Here is a 19,347-nt window from a genome sequence, read left to right as displayed (position 1 = left end):
AAATTAGTGCTGTCGTGGACGGTTCCTAGAAACCGAATTACCGGTAAGAACTAATTCTATTTTCTCTAGTCACCTTCCACGACAGCCACTTCGGAGTAGTACCAACAGCTAATTTCTCTAGGGAGGGACCACGGCCTGCAGAACACGTCTGCCAAATGTTAAATGCCTATTGAAATTTAGCCGTTAATGTCTGGTGAACGTATGGATGGACGACCAGGTGGCGGCTCTGCATATCTGCTCTGATGAGGCATTCCCCCTCCACTGCCCATGATGTTGCCATCGCTCGGGTAGAGTGTGCTTTCAGAGAGGCAGGTGGATCTAGTCCCTGTGATGAATATGCTAGACAATAGACTGCTTGATCCAGTTTGCGATACTGTTTTTTACCGCCTTCTTTCCCTTGTTTCGTCCCGAGAACTGGATGAATACATTTTAATCAATTCGCCAGGCTTCAGTCTGTTGTAAGTAAGATAGGACCACCCTGCGAACATCCAAGGTGTGGAAGGTCTGTTCCTTAGGGTTGGAGGGGTTCGGGCAAAATGAAGGTAGTAGAATGTCCTGATCTCTGTGGAAATTCGAGACCAAAAAAGGACCAGTCTAGTTTTAGTATAATGCTATCCGTAGTGAACGTTAGATAAGGTTCCTGTATTGACAGGGCCTGTAACTCACCAATACGTCTAGCTGTAGTGATTGCGACTAGAAAGACTGTTTTAAGAGTTAAGTTCTTTATGGTTATAGCATCCAGGGGTTCAAATGGATCCTAGGTTAGTGCGTTAAGTACTGTATTGAGGTCCCATGATGGCACCCTACTTCGGAGCGTAGGACGAATTCTGGATGCTGTCATAAATTGTTTGATCCAGCGGTGATTGGCTAAATTTAAATAAAAAAACTACTAAGGGCCGATACTTGCACTTTGAGTGTGCTAGGGGTAAGGCCTATTTCCAAGCCCTTCTGAAAAAAATCCTAGGATTTTCGCTATGTCAGGATTGAAGGGGTCAGGAACTTCTGGGGAGCACCAGGACGTAAATTTTTTTCCAGACCTTAGTATTGATGGCATTGGTTACCACCTTTCTGCTTTTTTGGAGGGTCTGGATTACGTTATCCGAGAGTCCTTTAGCCTTTAAGATTGTGGCTTCAGTAGCCATGCTGCCAAGTTCAACCTGTTTAGGTCCGGATGTAATAGTGGACCCTGGTGTAGGAGATCGAGTTTTTGAGGTAGAAGGCAGGGACCTTCCAGGGCCATATCTAATAGGGCACCGTACCAACTCCTCCCGGGCCACAATGGGGCAATCAAGATTGTGGTCACTCTGTCTGTTCTGATCTTTTGCAGAGTTTTCGCCAGCATGGGAATGGGTAGAAAGGCATATGCAAGATTGAACTTCCACTGCTGTGAGAAGGCATCTATTCCCTGTGCCTTGTCTCTGTGATGAAGGGAGAAAAATGTTTCTACCTTCGCATTTTGCCTGTTGGCGAATAGATCCACCTCTGGAGTACCCCATTTTGAGGTTAGGGACTGAAACACTTTTTGGTCTAGGGACCACTCTCCTGGATGAACGTCTTTCCTGCTGAGGAAATCCGCTTGAGTGTTGTCCAACCCCCTCAGATGTACCGCTGTGACCGACAGAAGGTTTTTCTCTGCCCAGAAAAATATTCTTGCAGCTACTTCCTTTAGAGAGGCATACTTTGTTCCCCCCTGGTGTCGTAGATAGGCTACCGTGGTCATATTGTCCTAGTAAATACGAACGTGATGATTTTTGATCAGTGTAGATGACGCCTTTAGGGCTTCCTCCACAGTTTTCAGTTCTCTTAGATTCGAGGAGCTGCTGCTGATATTCGGTGCCCATTGTCCCTGAAAGTGGAAACTTTCTACCACCGCACCCCAGCCTCTTTTGCTGGCATCTGAGCAGAGTGTTTTTAGGGGAAGGTGATCCCAGCTGACCCCTCTCTGGAGATTTTGGTAATCTAGCCACCATTTTAGAGCTGATTTCATATGGCCAGTGAGAAGGATCTTTTGACTCAATGGAGTGTGTCGTCTCCTGGAATGCAGAAGCACGTACGTCTGGAGTGCTCGTGTGTGAGCCTGAGCCCAGGAAACTGATTGTATACATGCGGTCAGGGACCCTAGTACAGACATCGATTCTCTGAGGGTCGGTGCACGCTGGCCTCTGAATTTGGCTACTTTGCGGACAAGGTTGATTTGGTGATCTTTGGGCAGAAACAATGTTCTTTCTTCCGAGTCCAGTAGCACCCCCAGAAATTTCCTTCTTGTGGAAGGATGGATCTCTGATTTTTCCAGATTTGGGATCCAACCCAGGGTTTGTAATATTTCTAGGGTCTTTGATACGTCTGTTTTCAGACGGGGGGCAGATGGAGCCATAATAAGGAAGTCGTCCAAATACGGGACGATGCATATTCCTTGTTGACGGATGAAGATTATCGCTTCCGCCATAATTTTCGTGAAAACCCGTGGGGCCGATGAGATGCCGAAGGGGAGGACATTGAACTGGAAATGTTCGATCTGGTGACCATTGGAGACTGCAAATCTGAGGAATTTCCTGTGTTCTGGGTGGATTGGGACATGGTAATACGCATCCCTCAGATCCACAGTCGCCATCATCCAATTTTCACCGATGAGGGGGATTACTGATTTGACTGTCTCCATTTTGAATCTCCTGTACCGGACTGATTCGTTTAAGGGTTTCAAATTTATAATAATTCTGTTCTTCCCCGACGGCTTGGTTATCAGAAAAAGGTGTGAATAATGACCACGTCCTTCTTCCAATTTTGGTACCTGCGAGATCACATTTGATTGCAGTAGTTTTTGTAGATCTTGTAACAAGGAGTTTTGGAGGTCTGGGTTTTGAAGGGAGGTTATCCTTAAGCATTGTGGGGGTGGTCTCACGAATTCTATTTTTAGTCCCTCTTGAACGGTACGAAGGACCCACTGATTTGTGGAGATGGTCTGCCACTTGGTGAAAAAGAGTGAGAGTCGACCCCCGACCGGAGCACAGTCAATGCTTATCTGGGGTTTGCTGGGTCTGAGGGGCCAGGATATTTTTGCCCCTGCCTCCCTTGGGATAGCTCCACCTTCCCGTTTTGCCTTTACACCTCTGCGAAGACTGGTCATGGGAGGGACGAAAAAAGCGTTTTTTAGGAATTTTCTGCTCAGGGAGAGATTTTTTTTTATCTGCCGCTTTATCCAAAATATCATCCAGAACGGGTCCAAATACATTATAACCCTGAAAGGGTATGCTACATAATTTGGACTTGGAGACAAAATCGCCTCCCCAGGATTTTATCCAAAGTGCTCTCCTGGATGAGTTAGAGAGGACGGCAGCTTTCGCGGCTACTCGGACCGATTCAGCAGAAGCATCGGCTAGGAACTCCGTTGCTTTCTGTAGCAAGGGTAGGGAGTCTAAAATTTCCTCTCTTGGAGTGCCCTGTGTCTAGTGATCCTCAAGCTTGCGTAACCAGACAAACAGAGATCTGGCCACGCAAGTGGAGGCTATATTGGATTTTAGTAAATTTGTGGAGGTGTCCCAGGACTTCTTTAATAAACTCTCTATTTTACGGTCCATCGGATCTTTGAGTTGAGAAGAGTCCTCAAAGGGAAGGGCAGTTTTCTTAGTTACCCTAGACACCTGTACATCCACTTTCGGGGTCTCCCATAAGGAGTTATCCCCGTCCAATGGACACCGGTTCTTTAGCTCTGATGGCACAGTCAGACCCTTTTCAGGGAGGTCCCATTCATGTAGAATTAGATCTCGTAAATTCTTATGTACTGGAAACCCTTTTTGATCTTTGGGTTTCAGACCCTCAAACATCTCATCCTGTACTGTGAGTGTAACTTCTTCATCCTCTACCCCCATGGTGCCTCTTACTAAACGGATTAGGTCACCCATGTCCTCAGAATTAAAATAGTATTTTTTGTTTTCTGGTTTAAAGGTGGGGACCTCATCCGTACAGGGCTGGCAGAGCTTTTTCCCGTATGTTGATGGGAGTTTGGCCGTACACACTTTACATTTGCGGCTTGACGTCTTAGGATCAGAAACCTTTTCTCCCTATAAGAGAGAGAAAGAGGGTTTGCTAAGCCACTTAGGGGTATATAGCTACATATATACATAGCTGGGCCCGACACCTGCTACTTACTTTGGTAGGACGGGGGACGCTGGCATCTGCAGAGCAGGGGGGTCTGTCACCGTCCATGTCCGTCACGTAGTGTAACAGTCAGACAGCTTACCTTGCTACCCGGATCTCTTATGTAGGATCGATGGCCCAGCGTCATGGTGCTCCTCCCCCCTGTTGCCCGATTGGGGTATGGTCCACTGGAACGCCCCCCAAGAATGCTGCCTGCATGGCGTGTTTGCTGCTCGGACGCCATTGAGCATGCCGGTCGGCGTGTGCTCCATTGTGGAATGCACCTGAGTGAACCGGAAGTGACGCGCGTTAACCCGGAAGTGACCCAGCCATTGGCCGGTTACAGACTCTGAGACGCGCGCCACCTCCAGCGCTGCAGCCAGAGAGGAGGAAACCGGGGGGCTGCAGGAGGCCCCCGGTACGCACATCACCGCCCCGCATTACTCAGCAAAGGGAGCGCAGGAGGGGAGGGAAGGTCCCGAGTCCCTCAGAAGAGAGGAGACGGGAGCAGCGCTTTCGAGGAGGGAACGCCCGACCTCCAGCTGCCCGGCTTATTCTGGTAAGTGGAGCTCCGGTCGCCGGCCTCGGCAGCCCCTTCAGAATCTCTTCATGCCCCATAGGGAACAGGAAAACGCTGGCGGTGCAGGAAGGGGAGGGGTATTTAACCTCTTTGTGTTCCTGTCCCCTATTAGGGTGGGGAAGACAACCTCTGAAGTGGGTGTTGTGGAAGGTGACTAGAGAAAAGATAGATAATATATTATACAACCAACTTGTCCATTCCATGCCTAGAAAGACTTCATGCTGTGCTTAAAAATCATGGAAACCATACAAAATGCTAGATGTAGCTTTTGGGATGCACTCATTTTTGCATCAACTAATTTAAGTAAAACTTAAGATTTTGTAATAAAATTTATATTATTAGTCTTACTTTATGTTATTAAAAAAAAAGTTCTATGAAACTCAGTGTTGGCAAAATTTTAGAAATTGTTCTTGTGTTCAGTCAGATATTAATTAAAATCTTACAAATGAAAGGGGTGTACTCATTTATGGTGAGAAATGTTTGTTAACATTTAAAAAACACAGAACAATTACAGTTTATTTCCTGAATGCCCTCTCTCGTATTTTACAAGACATGATTTACACTTACAAGATTTCCCACATTCTGAACTTGAATACGGCTTTTCTTCGCTATGACTTCTCATGTTTCACAAGACTTGATTTCATTGTAAAGCATTTCTTACAGAATGAACATGAATACGGCTTTTCTCCTGTGTGAGTTCTCTCATGTTTAACAAGGCCTGATTTATCTGTAAAGCATTTCCCACATTCTGAACATGAATACGGCTTCACTCCTGTATGAATTCTCTGATGTGTAATAAGACTCCCTTTATCTGTAAAGCACTTCTCACATTCTGAACATGAATACAGCTTTTCTCCTGTGTGAATTCTCACATGTTTAACAATCCATGATTTATGCTTAAAAGATTTCCCACATTGTGAACATGAATATGGCTTTTCTTCACTATGACTTCTCTCATGTTGCACAAGATTTGATTTATCTGTAAAGCATTTCTCACAAAATGAACATGAATACGGCTTTTCTCCTGTGTGAGTTCTCTCATGTTTAACAAGGTCAGATTTATTTGTAAAACATTTTCCACATTCTAAACATGAAAATGGTTTCTCTCCTGTGTGAATTCTCAGATGTCTAACAAGATGTGATTGATGGCTAAACAATTTCCCACATTCTGAACATGAATATGGAGTCTCTCCTGTGTGAATTTTCTGATGTATAAGAAGATTCCCTTTATATATAAAGCATTTCCCACATTCTAAACATGAATATGGCATCTCTCCTGTGTGACTTCTCTCATGTGTAACTAATTGTGATTTAGTTATAAAGCATTTCCCACATTCTGGACAGGAGTATGGCTTCTCTCCTTTGTGCTTTCTTTGTGTTAAAAAATCTGAGCTTTTAGTAAATTGATCGTCACACTGAAATCTTGTATCCACGTCACCTGGAATTATGGTAACAATGCGAGATTGCTCAGGAGAGGGTTCCTCATGATTAGGGGGATTATAAGAAAGTGAAGTGCTGTGAAGTCCAGGACGTCCATGAAGGGTAATGAGGTTTTCTCCATTAGAGTGCTTCCCGATATCTTCTTTTTTACAATTCAGTGATAAACCGTTATTCTCACATGGATTTCCTGAGGATGAAAGATTGAAAAAAGTCACATCCAATCTACAACACAAAAGAGAGTTCAAATATATTTTATGAAGCTTACAATAAAAACAGAAGTCGGTGAAAAGACCGGTAATAAGGAAGACAACGACATGCCACTTGACAAACAGTAAGGTTTTTAATATTAGAGTTAGGACTGTCCCAACTAAGGTCACAGTGACGTGGTGGGATGGTTTTTGCATTTTTTTTAATCAAAAAACATGTTAACTAAGTAACCTATATTATTTTCATGCACTATTGTTATTTATTTAATTCAGGATATTCAATCATTGTTTCTGTCTTTTTTTTTTTTTTTCCTGTACAGTGGCCAGTGTGAACGTGCGCTTACACGCTACATGCACGCCAGTCTATATCCCAGTGTATACCTTTGTTTTTTTTTACATGCCATAATATTAGCATAACTAGATAGTGGCCCGATTCAAACGCATCGGGTATTCTAGAATATGTATGTATGTATATAGCACAGGCCACGTAGTATATAGGAGGCATGTAGTATATAGCAGACAAATACGACGTGGCCTGTGCTATATACTATGTGGCTGCTATATACAAACATATTGTAGAATACCCGATGCGTTAATACAGGCCACGCAATATATAACAGTGGCCACGCAGTATATAACACAGCCGAAACAGTATATAAAACAGACCACGTACTATATAACACAGCCCACGCAGTATATAGCAGCCACGTAGTATATAACACAGGCCACTTTATAGCACAGCACACGCAGTATATAACACTGGCCAGGTAGTATTGTTAATTCTGTCACACTAGGGTGCGACCCGTCTTAGGCTACTTTCACACTAGCGTTTTCTGCAATCCGTCACAATGCGTCGTTTTGCAGAAAAAACGCATCCTGCAAAAGTGCTTGCAGGATGCGTTTTTTCCCCATAGACTTGTATTGACGACGCATTTGCGACGGATTGCCACACGTCGCATCCGAATGCGTCGTGGTTTGGCGGACCGTCGGGAGCAAAAAACGCTACATGTAACGTTTTTTGCTCCTGACGGACCGCTTTTTCCGACCGCGCGTGCGCGGCCGGAACTCCGCCCCCACCTCCCCGCACCTTACAATGGGGCAGCGGATGCGCCGGAGAAATGCATCCGCTGCCTCCATTGTGCAATGCGTTAAACGCTAGCGTCAGAATCTCTCCCCGACACATTGCGACGGGGAGATTCTGACGCTAGTGTGAAAGAAGCCTTAATTGTCTGCTGCCAAATTGGGTCTCTGAAAGAGATACGTGCACGGAGGAAAGAACACAAAATACACAGTAGATCATGTATCAAATGCTTCTCGCCTAGTTTATTCGTTAGCAGAGGGCCTCCTTTTATAGGAGTAATCGGGCAGTCTCATTACATCATGGATTTTTCTAACATAACAACTATCACAAGTTACTTTTGATTGATTATATTGTTTATTGATTATTCCGTACCGTTATCAACCTAATGACCTGTTCTAGGTCAGGTTGGCATCTGTCTATGCACGTATTCTACTGATCTTCAGTCTATTGGGAATTGATCTCCCTACATACAGGTGTATTTACTCTTGATAACACTAGTGAAATTACAAAGTCCATCTAGACATTGGCATATCTTGGCACATCCTGGGATGGAATAATAAACAGAATTAAGTCTTATAACAGTGGATCAGACAACCTTAAAGTGACATGAATCTAATATTAAGCAAAGTGTCCATATAAGTTTGGTTTCAGTATATCTTCATATGCCATACATTCTCCCCTTAACAGTATATAGCAGTCATGCGGTATATTAGACAGCCCACGCAGTATATAACACTGGCCACGTAATATATAACACAGCCCACGCAGTATATAACACTGGCCATGTAATATATAGCACAGCACACGCAGTATATAACACTGGCCACGTTATAGCACAGCCCACGCAGTACATAACACAGCCCACATAGCATCTAACACTGGCCACATAGTATATAGCAGCCACGCGGTATATAACACAGCCCACGTAGTATATAGCAGTGTGGGCACCATATCCCTGTTAAAAAAAAAATAATTAAAATAAAAAATAGTTATATACTCACCTGCTGGGATCCAATCCAGCGAACCTCTGGCGCAGGCGATGAGGGGGCGGCTGCCGCCATCTTGCGTTTCCAGGATACATTGCGATACCGCTAAGTCTTCTGGGTAATTTCGCAATGCATCTCTGGGAACGGAAGATGACGGAGGCCGCGCGCAGCTCGGCGGGTGACTATAGCAGGTTTTTTGTTTTTTTATTATTTTTAACATTAGATCTTATTACTATTGATGCTCCATAGGCAGCAGCAATAGTAAAAAGTTAGGGACACACAGGGTTAATAGCAGCGGTAACGGAGTGCGTTACCCGTGGCATAACGCGGTCCGTTACCGATGGCATTAACCCTGTGTGAGAGGTGACTGGAGGGGAGTATGCGGTCACCGGGCACTGACTGCAGGGGAGTAGGGAGGGACTAATCGGACTGTGCCCGTCGCTGATTCATGGCTGCTGCGACCATAGGCAGCTGGCGAGACCAATCAGCGACGCGGGATTTCCGGGACAGAAAAACGGAAGTACCCCTTGACAATATATATATATATATATATATATATATATATATATATATATATATATATATATACTAGATGGCAGCCCGATTCTAAAGAATCGGGAGTCTAGAATCCATATATACTTTATTTATTCAAATGTAAGAATAATACAATTAATAAATAATAGTAAGAAAGAACAAAAATAATAGGCAGTATATGGAGAAAACACCAAACAAAAGTTCAAAATTGGTGTGAAAATGTCACTGAACCACTTCACAACTAAATATATATAGTTTTGGTAAATGGTATTATCATTTTTTTGACGAAATTCGGCAGGAGCTTGAAAAGCAACGTCACTGGGCCCGCCTCCACGCAGTAGAAACTTGCTGTGAGGTAAAAATTCAAAAATCACACCAAAATGGCGGGCGGAGTGTGTCACAGTACGGCACGTTTCTGATTGGTCGCTCGCAGCAGGCGGCAACCAATCAGACACTGGACACTGTTGACGTCACTTATCTCCGGACATTAGCTCCGGACATTAGCTCCGGACATTAGCTCCGGACAAAGCCACGGAAGTTGGCACAAATTGCAGGAAGTAGTATTCTAGGCAATTATATATTAGATATAGATATATATATATATATATATATATATATATATATATATATATATATATATATAGATGATGGGTAAAGTGAATAACACTTATAAACTGTTAATGGCACAAGTCAGGTGTGGTTTCATGGGTTTACCACGACAGAGAGGAGCCAGAAGACCGTATCATCCGATTTCTCCTATTGCTCCACTGATTAGAAGCACTTCACCTTCATATTAAACGGTGTAAGTTTCTCTTTGCAGTGCAGGGGTTAATCTGCTCTGTTGAGCGCTCTTGGAGCATTTAGGCTCTCAGCTGCGCACTGTTAGCCACTCCCATCCCCTATATAATCTGGGTCCTGGATAGCACTCACTGTCAGAGGTGGCTTATGCTGCATGGCTGGAGGTTTTTAGTGGTTGTTACTGGAGAAGACGTTTGGTGGATTTACCTGTGACTGTCGCTTGGTTTTCAGTGTGTGATAATTCCTTTTCTTCTCCTACTTTGGTTTTACCCCATCCTCCACTCCCCGATGCATCCCTCTGGTTGTGTGAGTATATTTGTATGTTTGGTATTTTCCTTTATCCTTGTTGGTATTACCTTGTTATACTTGCTATTGTATTATGGTACACTAGTACCCCCACCCACGCAAGAGGGGAGAAGGGTATGGACTGAGGGCGGATTCAGGAGGTAAGGCTAGGTACGTGGCCCTTGCATCTTCACCATCAGAAGCTAGGGCTGTCATTATGGTTAGGGACAGGGAAGGAGCCCCTGGTCCCAGGAGACCCAAGAACAGAGTCCTGACAGGTGGCATAGATTAGACAGCATATTTGGTATCGCCGCGTTCAGAATCAAAATAGAAAAATAATAGATCTGATTGATAAACGGCGTAACGATTAAAAAATCGAACCCCAGAATTACGTTTTTTTTTTGTTCCTGCAACATTGCAATATAATGCAATAACGGGCGATAAAAAGATCGTATCTACCCTCACCCAGCCCAATATATATACCGTATATATACTCGAGTATAAGCCGACCCGAGTATAAGCCGACCCCCCTAATTTTGCCACAAAAAAAATGGGAAAACTTAATGACTCGAGTATAAGCCTAATGTGGAAAACGCAGCAGCTACCGGTAAATGTCAAAAGTAAAAATAGATACCAATAAAAGTAAAATGAATTGAGATATCAGAAGGTTAAGTGTTTTTGAATATCCATATTGAATCAGGAGCCCCATATAATGCTCCATACAGTTCATGATGGTCCCAAAAGATGCTCCATAGACACATTTGCCCCATATAATCCTGCATAAAGGGTAATAAGGGCCCCATAAGATGCTCCGTACAGACACTTGCCCCATTATAGTGCTGCACAAATGTTATGGCCCCATAAGATGCTCCGTACAGCCACTTGCCCCATATAATGCTGCACAAGCGTTATGGCCCCATAAGATGCTCCGTACAGTCACTTGCCCCATATAGTGCTGCACAAGCGTTATGGCCCCATAAGATGCTCCGTACAGTCACTTGCCCCATATAGTGCTGCACAAGTAACATAGTAACATAGTAACATAGTAACATAGTTAGTAAGGCCGAAAAAAGACATTTGTCCATCCAGTTCAGCCTATATTCCATCATAATAAATACCCAGATCTACGTCCTTCTACAGAACCTAATAATTGTATGATACAATATTGTTCTGCTCCAGGAAGACATCCAGGCCTCTCTTGAACCCCTCGACTGAGTTCGCCATCACCACCTCCTCAGGCAAGCAATTCCAGATTCTCACTGCCCTAACAGTAAAGAATCCTCTTCTATGTTGGTGGAAAAACCTTCTCTCCTCCAGACGCAAAGAATGCCCCCTTGTGCCCGTCACCTTCCTTGGTATAAACAGATCCTCAGCGAGATATTTGTATTGTCCCCTTATATACTTATACATGGTTATTAGATCGCCCCTCAGTCGTCTTTTTTCTAGACTAAATAATCGTAATTTAGCTAATCTATCTGGGTATTGTAGTTCTCCCATCCCCTTTATTAATTTTGTTGCCCTCCTTTGTACTCTCTCTAGTTCCATTATATCCTTCCTGAGCACCGGTGCCCAAAACTGGACACAGTACTCCATGTGCGGTCTAACTAGGGATTTGTACAGAGGCAGTATAATGCTCTTATCATGTGTATCCAGACCTCTTTTAATGCACCCCATGATCCTGTTTGCCTTGGCAGCTGCTGCCTGGCACTGGCTGCTCCAGGTAAGTTTATCATTAACTAGGATCCCCAAGTCCTTCTCCCTGTCAGATTTACCCAGTGGTTTCCCGTTCAGTGTGTAATGGTGATATTGATTCCCTCTTCCCATGTGTATAACCTTACATTTATCATTGTTAAACCTCATCTGCCACCTTTCAGCCCAAGTTTCCAACTTATCCAGATCCATCTGTAGCAGAATACTATCTTCTCTTGTATTAACTGCTTTACATAGTTTTGTATCATCTGCAAATATTGATATTTTACTGTGTAAACCTTCTACCAGATCATTAATGAATATGTTGAAGAGAACAGGTCCCAATACTGACCCCTGCGGTACCCCACTGGTCACAGCGACCCAGTTAGAGACTATACCATTTATAACCACCCTCTGCTTTCTATCACTAAGCCAGTTACTAACCCATTTACACACATTTTCCCCCAGACCAAGCATTCTCATTTTGTGTACCAACCTCTTGTGCGGCACGGTATCAAACGCTTTGGAAAAATCGAGATATACCACGTCCAATGACTCACCGTGGTCCAGTCTATAGCTTACCTCTTCATAAAAACTGATTAGATTGGTTTGACAGGAGCGATTTCTCATAAACCCATGCTGATATGGAGTTAAACAGTTATTCTCATTGAGATAATCCAGAATAACATCCCTCAGAAACCCTTCAAATATTTTACCAACAATAGAGGTTAGACTTACTGGCCTATAATTTCCAGGTTCACTTTTAGAGCCCTTTTTGAATATTGGCACCACATTTGCTATGCGCCAGTCCTGCGGAACAGACCCTGTCGCTATAGAGTCACTAAAAATAAGAAATAATGGTTTATCTATTACATTACTTAGTTCTCTTAGTACTCGTGGGTGTATGCCATCCGGACCCGGAGATTTATCTATTTTAATCTTATTTAGCCGGTTTCGCACCTCTTCTTGGGTTAGATTGGTGACCCTTAATATAGGGTTTTCATTGTTTCTTGGGATTTCACCTAGCATTTCATTTTCCACCGTGAATACCGTGGAGAAGAAGGTGTTTAATATGTTAGCTTTTTCCTCGTCATCTACAACCATTCTTTCCTCACTATTTTTTAAGGGGCCTACATTTTCAGTTTTTATTCTTTTACTATTGATATAGTTGAAGAACAGTTTGGGATTAGTTTTACTCTCCTTAGCAATGTGCTTCTCTGTTTCCTTTTTGGCAGCTTTAATTAGTTTTTTAGATAAAGTATTTTTCTCCCTATAGTTTTTTAGAGCTTCAATGGTGCCATCCTGCTTTAGTAGTGCAAATGCTTTCTTTTTACTGTTAATTGCCTGTCTTACTTCTTTGTTTAGCCACATTGGGTTTTTCCTATTTCTAGTCCTTTTATTCCCACAAGGTATAAACCGCTTACACTGCCTATTTAGGATGTTCTTAAACATTTCCCATTTATTATCTGTATTCTCATTTCTGAGGATATTGTCCCAGTCTACCAGATTAAGGGCATCTCTAAGCTGTTCAAACTTTGCCTTCCTAAAGTTCAATGTTTTTGTGACTCCCTGACAAGTCCCCCTAGTGAAAGACAGGTGAAACTGCACAATATTGTGGTCGCTATTTCCTAAATGCCCAACCACCTGCAGATTTGTTATTCTGTCAGGTCTATTAGATAGTATTAGGTCTAAAAGTGCTGCTCCTCTGGTTGGATTCTGCACCAATTGTGAAAGATAATTTTTCTTGGTTATTAGCAGAAACCTGTTGCCTTTATGGGTTTCACAGGTTTCTGTTTCCCAGTTAATATCCGGGTAGTTAAAGTCCCCCATAACCAGGACCTCATTATGGGTTGCAGCTTCATCTATCTGCTTTAGAAGTAGACTTTCCATGCTTTCTGTTATATTTGGGGGTTTGTAACAGACCCCAATGAGAATTTTGTTACCATTTTTCCCTCCATGAATTTCAACCCATATGGACTCGACATCCTCATTCCCTTCGCTAATATCCTCCCTTAAAGTGGACTTTAGACAAGACTTTACATAGAGACAAACCCCTCCTCCTCTCCGATTTTTACGATCCTTTCTAAACAGACTGTAACCCGGTAAGTTAACTGCCCAGTCATAGCTTTCATCTAACCATGTCTCGGTTATTCCCACTATGTCAAAGTTACCTGTAGATATTTCTGCTTCTAGTTCTTCCATCTTGTTTGTCAGGCTTCTGGCGTTTGCGAGCATGCAGTTTAGAGGATTTTGTTTTGTTCCAATCTCCTCACTGTGGATTGTTTTAGAAATGTTCTTACCTCCCTTCTGAGTATGTTTTCCTGGGTCGTCTTTGTTCGAGTCTAATGTTTTTCTTCCCGTCCCCTCTTCTTCTAGTTTAACGCCCTCCTGATGAGTGTAGCGAGTCTTCTGGCGAATGTGTGTTTCCCAGGTTTGTTGAGGTGTAGTCCGTCTCTGGCGAGGAGTCCATCATACCAGTAATTCACACCGTGGTCCAGGAATCCAAATCCTTGTTGTCTGCACCATCGTCTTAGCCAGTTGTTTGCATCAAGGATCCTGTTCCATCTCCTGGTGCCATGCCCATCTACTGGAAGGATAGAAGAAAAAACTACCTGTGCATCCAGTTCCTTTACTTTCTTCCCCAACTCTTCAAAGTCCTTGCAGATTGTCGGTAGGTCCTTCCTTGCCGTGTCATTGGTGCCAACATGTATCAGAAGAAATGGGTGGACGTCCTTGGAGCTGAAGAGCTTTGGTATCCTATCGGTCACATCCTTGATCATCGCACCTGGAAGGCAGCATACTTCTCTTGCAGTTATGTCCGGTCTGCAGATGGCTGCTTCTGTGCCTCTCAGTAGTGAGTCTCCCACCACCACCACTCTTCGTTGCTTCTTGGCTGTACTTTTTGCTGTCACTTGTTGCTGTGTGCCCTTTTCTTTTTTGCTTGCTGGTATTGCTTCATTCTTAGGTGTGCCATCTTCATCCTCTACAAAGATTTGATATCGGTTCTTCAGTTGTGTGGTTGGTGATTTCTCCATGGTCTTCTTGCTTCTTTTGGTCACATGCTTCCACTCATCTGCTTTTGGAGGTTCTCTGACACTTTTTGCACCTTCTGTGACCAGTAGAGATGCTTCTGTTCTGTCTAGAAAGTCTTCATTCTCTTTGATGAGTTTCAAAGTTGCTATTCTTTCTTCCAAACCCCGCACCTTTTCTTCTAAAAGGGCCACTAGTCTACACTTCTGACAGGTGAAATTGGATTCTTCTTCTGGTCGATCTGTGAACATGTAGCACATGCTGCAGCTCACCATGTAGGTTGTCACATCTGCCATGTTGCTCCTAGATCCTGCTGACTTGCTGTGTGTTTTCCTTCTTGTGTAATCTACTCAGCCAAGCTCTCTTGCAATAATGTCCTACAGGCAAAAATTCTTACGGCGCGCGGTTTGGTGATGCTTTCGAAGCAGCTGGTCCCGGCTGTACCCAACGATCTTCTAGCTTAGGGAGACTTCGCTTCTCCCAGAAGGCACCTGGAATATGCAAATTAGCCTCCTGAAGCTTGAATCCCTGGTTTGGTGATGCTTTCGAAGCAGCTGGTCCCGGCTGTACCCAACGATCTTCTAGCTTAGGGAGACTTCGCTTCTCCCAGAAGGCACCTGGAATATGCAAATTAGCCTCCTGAAGCTTGAATCCCTGGTTTGGTGATGCTTTCGAAGCAGCTGGTCCCGGCTGTACCCAACGATCTTCTAGCTTAGGGAGACTTCGCTTCTCCCAGAAGGCACCTGGAATATGCAAATTAGCCTCCTGAAGCTTGAATCCCTGGTTTGGTGATGCTTTCGAAGCAGCTGGTCCCGGCTGTACCCAACGATCTTCTAGCTTAGGGAGACTTCGCTTCTCCCAGAAGGCACCTGGAATATGCAAATTAGCCTCCTGAAGCTTGAATCCCTGGTTATGTTATGGCCCCATAAGATGCTCCGTACAGCCACTTGCCCCATATAATGCTGCACAAGTGTTATGGCCCCATAAGATGCTCCGTACAGCCACTTGCCCCATATAGTGCTGCACAAGCGTTATGGCCCCATAAGATGCTCCGTACAGTCACTTGCCCCATATAGTGCTGCACAAGTGTTATGGCCCCATAAGATGCTCCGTACAGCCACTTGCCCCATATAGTGCTGCACAAGCGTTATGGCCCCATAAGATGCTCCGTACAGTCACTTGCCCCATATAGTGCTGCACAAGTGTTATGGCCCCATAAGATGCTCCGTACAGTCACTTGCCCCATATAGTGCTGCACAAGCGTTATGGCCCCATAAGATGCTCCGTACAGCCACTTGCCCCATATAGTGCTGCACAAGTGTTATGGCCCCATAAGATGCTCCGTACAGCCACTTGCCCCATATAATGCTGCACAAGTATGGCCCCATAAGATGCTCCGCACAGCCACTTGCCCCATATAGTGCTGCACAAGCGTTATGGCCCCATAAGATGCTCCGTACAGTCACTTGCCCCATATGGTGCTACACAAGCGTTATGGCCCCATAAGATGCTCCGTACAGTCACTTACCCCATATAGTGCTGCACAAGTGTTATGGCCCCATAAGATGCTCCGTACAGCCACTTGCCCCATATAATGCTGCACAAGCGTTATGGCCCCATAAGATGCTCCGTACAGTCACTTACCCCATATAGTGCTGCACAAGTGTTATGGCCCCATAAGATGCTCCATACAGCCACTTGCCCCATATAGTGCTGCACAAGTGTTATGGCCCCATAAGATGCTCCGTACAGTCACTTTCCCCATTTGCTTTTGCTGCCATAAAAAAAAAAAAAATCACATACTCACCTCTCCGTTGCTCAGGACCCCGGCACTGGCAATATTTACCTGCTCCTCGTGCGGCTCCGTCTTCGGCACTGACGCTCAGCAGAGGGCGTGCACTGACTACGTCACCGCGCCCTCTGACCTGAGCGTCAGCCAGAGGATGCTGAAGACGGAGCCGCACCGGAACGAGGAGCGGTAAATATCGCGCAGCGCTGCGCTCCCCCTTCCCGTATACTTACCTGCTCCTAGCGCTGTGTCCCTGCTTCTTCCACCACTGCATCTTCTTCCTGTATTGAGTGATCACCGTTACCGCTCATACAGTAATTAATATGCGGCTCCACCTCTATGGGAGGTGGAGCCGCATAGTCATTTCTGTAATGAGCGGTACCATGTGACCGCTCAGTACAGGAAGAAGCCGCAGCGCTGGAAGAAGCAGGGACGTGCAGGGACCGCGCAGGGAGCAGGTGAGTATAATTACACCCCCCTCCCCTGCCAACCCCCGGGTATGACTCGAGCATAAGCCGAGAGGGAGACTTTCAGCCCCAAAAAATGGGCTTAAAATCTCGGCTTATACTCGAGTATATACGGTATATTTTATTGCAATCTTTAGATTTTTTTTCACCATTTTTTCACCATTTAAATAAAAAAGAACCTAGACATGTTTGGTGTCTGCAAACTCGTAATGACCAGGAGAATCATAGTGGCGGGGCAGTTTTAGCATTTAGGGAACATGCTAAAAAAGAAAATCCAAAAATCAATTGGTGAATTGCAATTATTTGAAATTTCACCGCACTTTGTATTTTTTTTCCCGTTTTCCAGTACACATAATGGTAAAACCAATGATGTAGTTCAAAAGTAAAACTCATCTTGCAAATAACAAGCCCTCACACATGGACATATTGACCAAAAAAAATACAAAAAAGTTATGGCTCTGGGAAGACAAGAAACAAAAAAACAAACGCAAAAACAAAAAAACTCCAAGGTCTTGAAGGGGTTAAAAATGAATTCTCCCCCTCCAAATGTTGTTTTGGCCCCAAATTTTTCATTTGTACAAGGGAAAAAGGGTAAAAATGACCACATAATTTGTTACTCAATTTCTGCTGAACGTGCCAATACCCCTTATGTGGCTGTACAGTACTGCTTAGCCGCATGGCGAGACTCGGGAGGGAAGAAGCGCTAGTTGACTCTTTGAGAACAAATTTTCGTAGAATAGTTTGAGGACTCCATATACAGAGCCCCTAAGTGGCAGAAGATAATCTGCCTCAATTATCCCCATTTTGAAAATTACACTACATTATAGTGCCGTACATTATGGTGCCCAGTACATTGTAGTGTTCATACGTTATGCCCAGCTCGTGATCCTGAAGATAGGCACCCTGTAAATTAATTGGGCTCTCCTCGCTACACTAATGCCAAACATGTGGATATTATCTGTGGTTTAGACACACTGTGGGGCTCAGGAGAAGGTATTTGGATGCACAGTTTTTGCTGGATTTCTGTTGGTGGGAGCCACGTCACTTTTCCAGAGCCTTTGTGCTACAAGTAATGTGGATACCCCCACTATTTCTGTTAACAAATGAGGAATCCGAGTGGGGACTTGTTTTTTGTAGGCTGAGTAGAAGCTTTTATTGGTGGCATTTTGAGGTAATTGCATTTCTCCTGTGAGGCTCTACGCTGAGCACTTACATCGGGGTTTCAATTTAAATCTAAGAATATGTGATTCAGATGACATCCCCGAGAGAGCCATTCACTATAATGAGGCAGCAGAGTTACTGTGGACTCAGATCAGTGGTGTCCTTCTTTTCAGAGGTGCACAACACTGGTCGACCGTGCTTTTATGCAAGCCTAAAAAGATAGACACTGTCAGATCATAGGACAGATGGCGTCCACTGTGCCTCCATCTGCCTCTATATCGGGAATCTTCCGGTGGAGGTTCTGTCTGAATCACAAGCTCAAGTCGTTTATATGGCAGCAAGGGGCTTGTGTAAGAAAATATATAAGTAAATGATGGAAGTAATATTAAAAAAGGTATCATCAGGAAAATTAAAAATGTGCTTTCTAAGAAGGTGTGAAGATGGCCCCATTATTCATCAGTGCACCACCAGACTCTGTACTGGAGCAGGTGCGCCATCACCGGATGTTTCTGCTGTGATGTGGACAGCGGACAAAGCCTCACTGCACCGGAACATTTACATGATATCACACACCGGTCATCATCATCACATGCCGGTCATTATTACATACCTGTGGAAACATCTACTGGAATCTCCTCCTTCCCGTCACTCACACACGGCTGAAATGTCGCCCCATATACAGATCTGGTACAGGGCTCAGCGCCGTCTACCTGATGTTCCTCCAGGATGTTGTGATTCTCCTCTGGACAGTCCTGGAGATACAGAGGACGAGGACATCTCTCTGGTGGATTTCTTTCCATGAGTTCATCTATAGGAAATACACAGTGACAGAATACTATATATTTAAAAAAAGGAAAATGAGAAAATGCTAAAGTTTGTGCACCCTGCATGGTCAGTACCTAGTAGCGCCCCCTTTGCAAGTATCACAGCTTGTAAACGCTTTTTGTAGCCAGATGAGAGTCTTTCAATTCTTGTTTGAGGGATTTTCATCCATTCTTCCTTGGAGAATTCCTCCAGGTCTGTGAGATTCCTGGGTCGTCTTGCATCCTCTGCTATATTGAGGTCTCGCCACAGTTTTTCAATGATGCTCAGATCAGGGGACTGTGAGGGCCATTGTATCACCTTCAGCTTTTTTACAGATGGTGTTAGGCTATGTGCACACGTAGA

The 19,347-nt window shown here is 44.2% G+C and overlaps 1 protein-coding gene across 1 annotated transcript; it reads right to left on the bottom strand.

Annotated features, from left to right (window-relative positions):
* Positions 1-5,164: 5,164 nt before the first annotated feature.
* Positions 5,165-18,984, bottom strand: LOC138658423 (zinc finger protein 84-like). The gene is made up of 2 exons (XM_069745841.1): positions 18,791-18,984; positions 5,165-6,341 (listed from the first exon to the last, which is right to left on the bottom strand). Exons 1-2 carry the CDS (start codon positions 18,978-18,980, stop codon positions 5,323-5,325), a joined length of 1,209 nt encoding a protein of 402 aa, XP_069601942.1. The 5' UTR covers positions 18,981-18,984; the 3' UTR covers positions 5,165-5,322.
* Positions 18,985-19,347: the final 363 nt, after the last annotated feature.

Source organism: Ranitomeya imitator, chromosome 1 (assembly GCF_032444005.1).
Source record: "Ranitomeya imitator isolate aRanImi1 chromosome 1, aRanImi1.pri, whole genome shotgun sequence".
Lineage (NCBI taxonomy): Eukaryota > Metazoa > Chordata > Amphibia > Anura > Dendrobatidae > Ranitomeya > Ranitomeya imitator.
The sequence above is the reverse complement of the archived record's forward strand: the minus strand, read 5'-3'. Positions and strand labels throughout refer to the sequence as shown.

What these genes read in the sequence shown, in the direction of transcription:
- LOC138658423 (XM_069745841.1), bottom strand. Translation starts at nt 18,980, where the DNA reads ATGGAAAGAAATCCACCAGAGAGATGTCCTCGTCCTCTGTATCTCCAG. An exon ending in TCCAGTAGATGTTTCCACAG is followed by an intron (nt 6,342 to 18,790) that starts GTATGTAATAAT and finishes TTTCATCCTCAG; the next exon opens with GAAATCCATGTGAGAATAAC.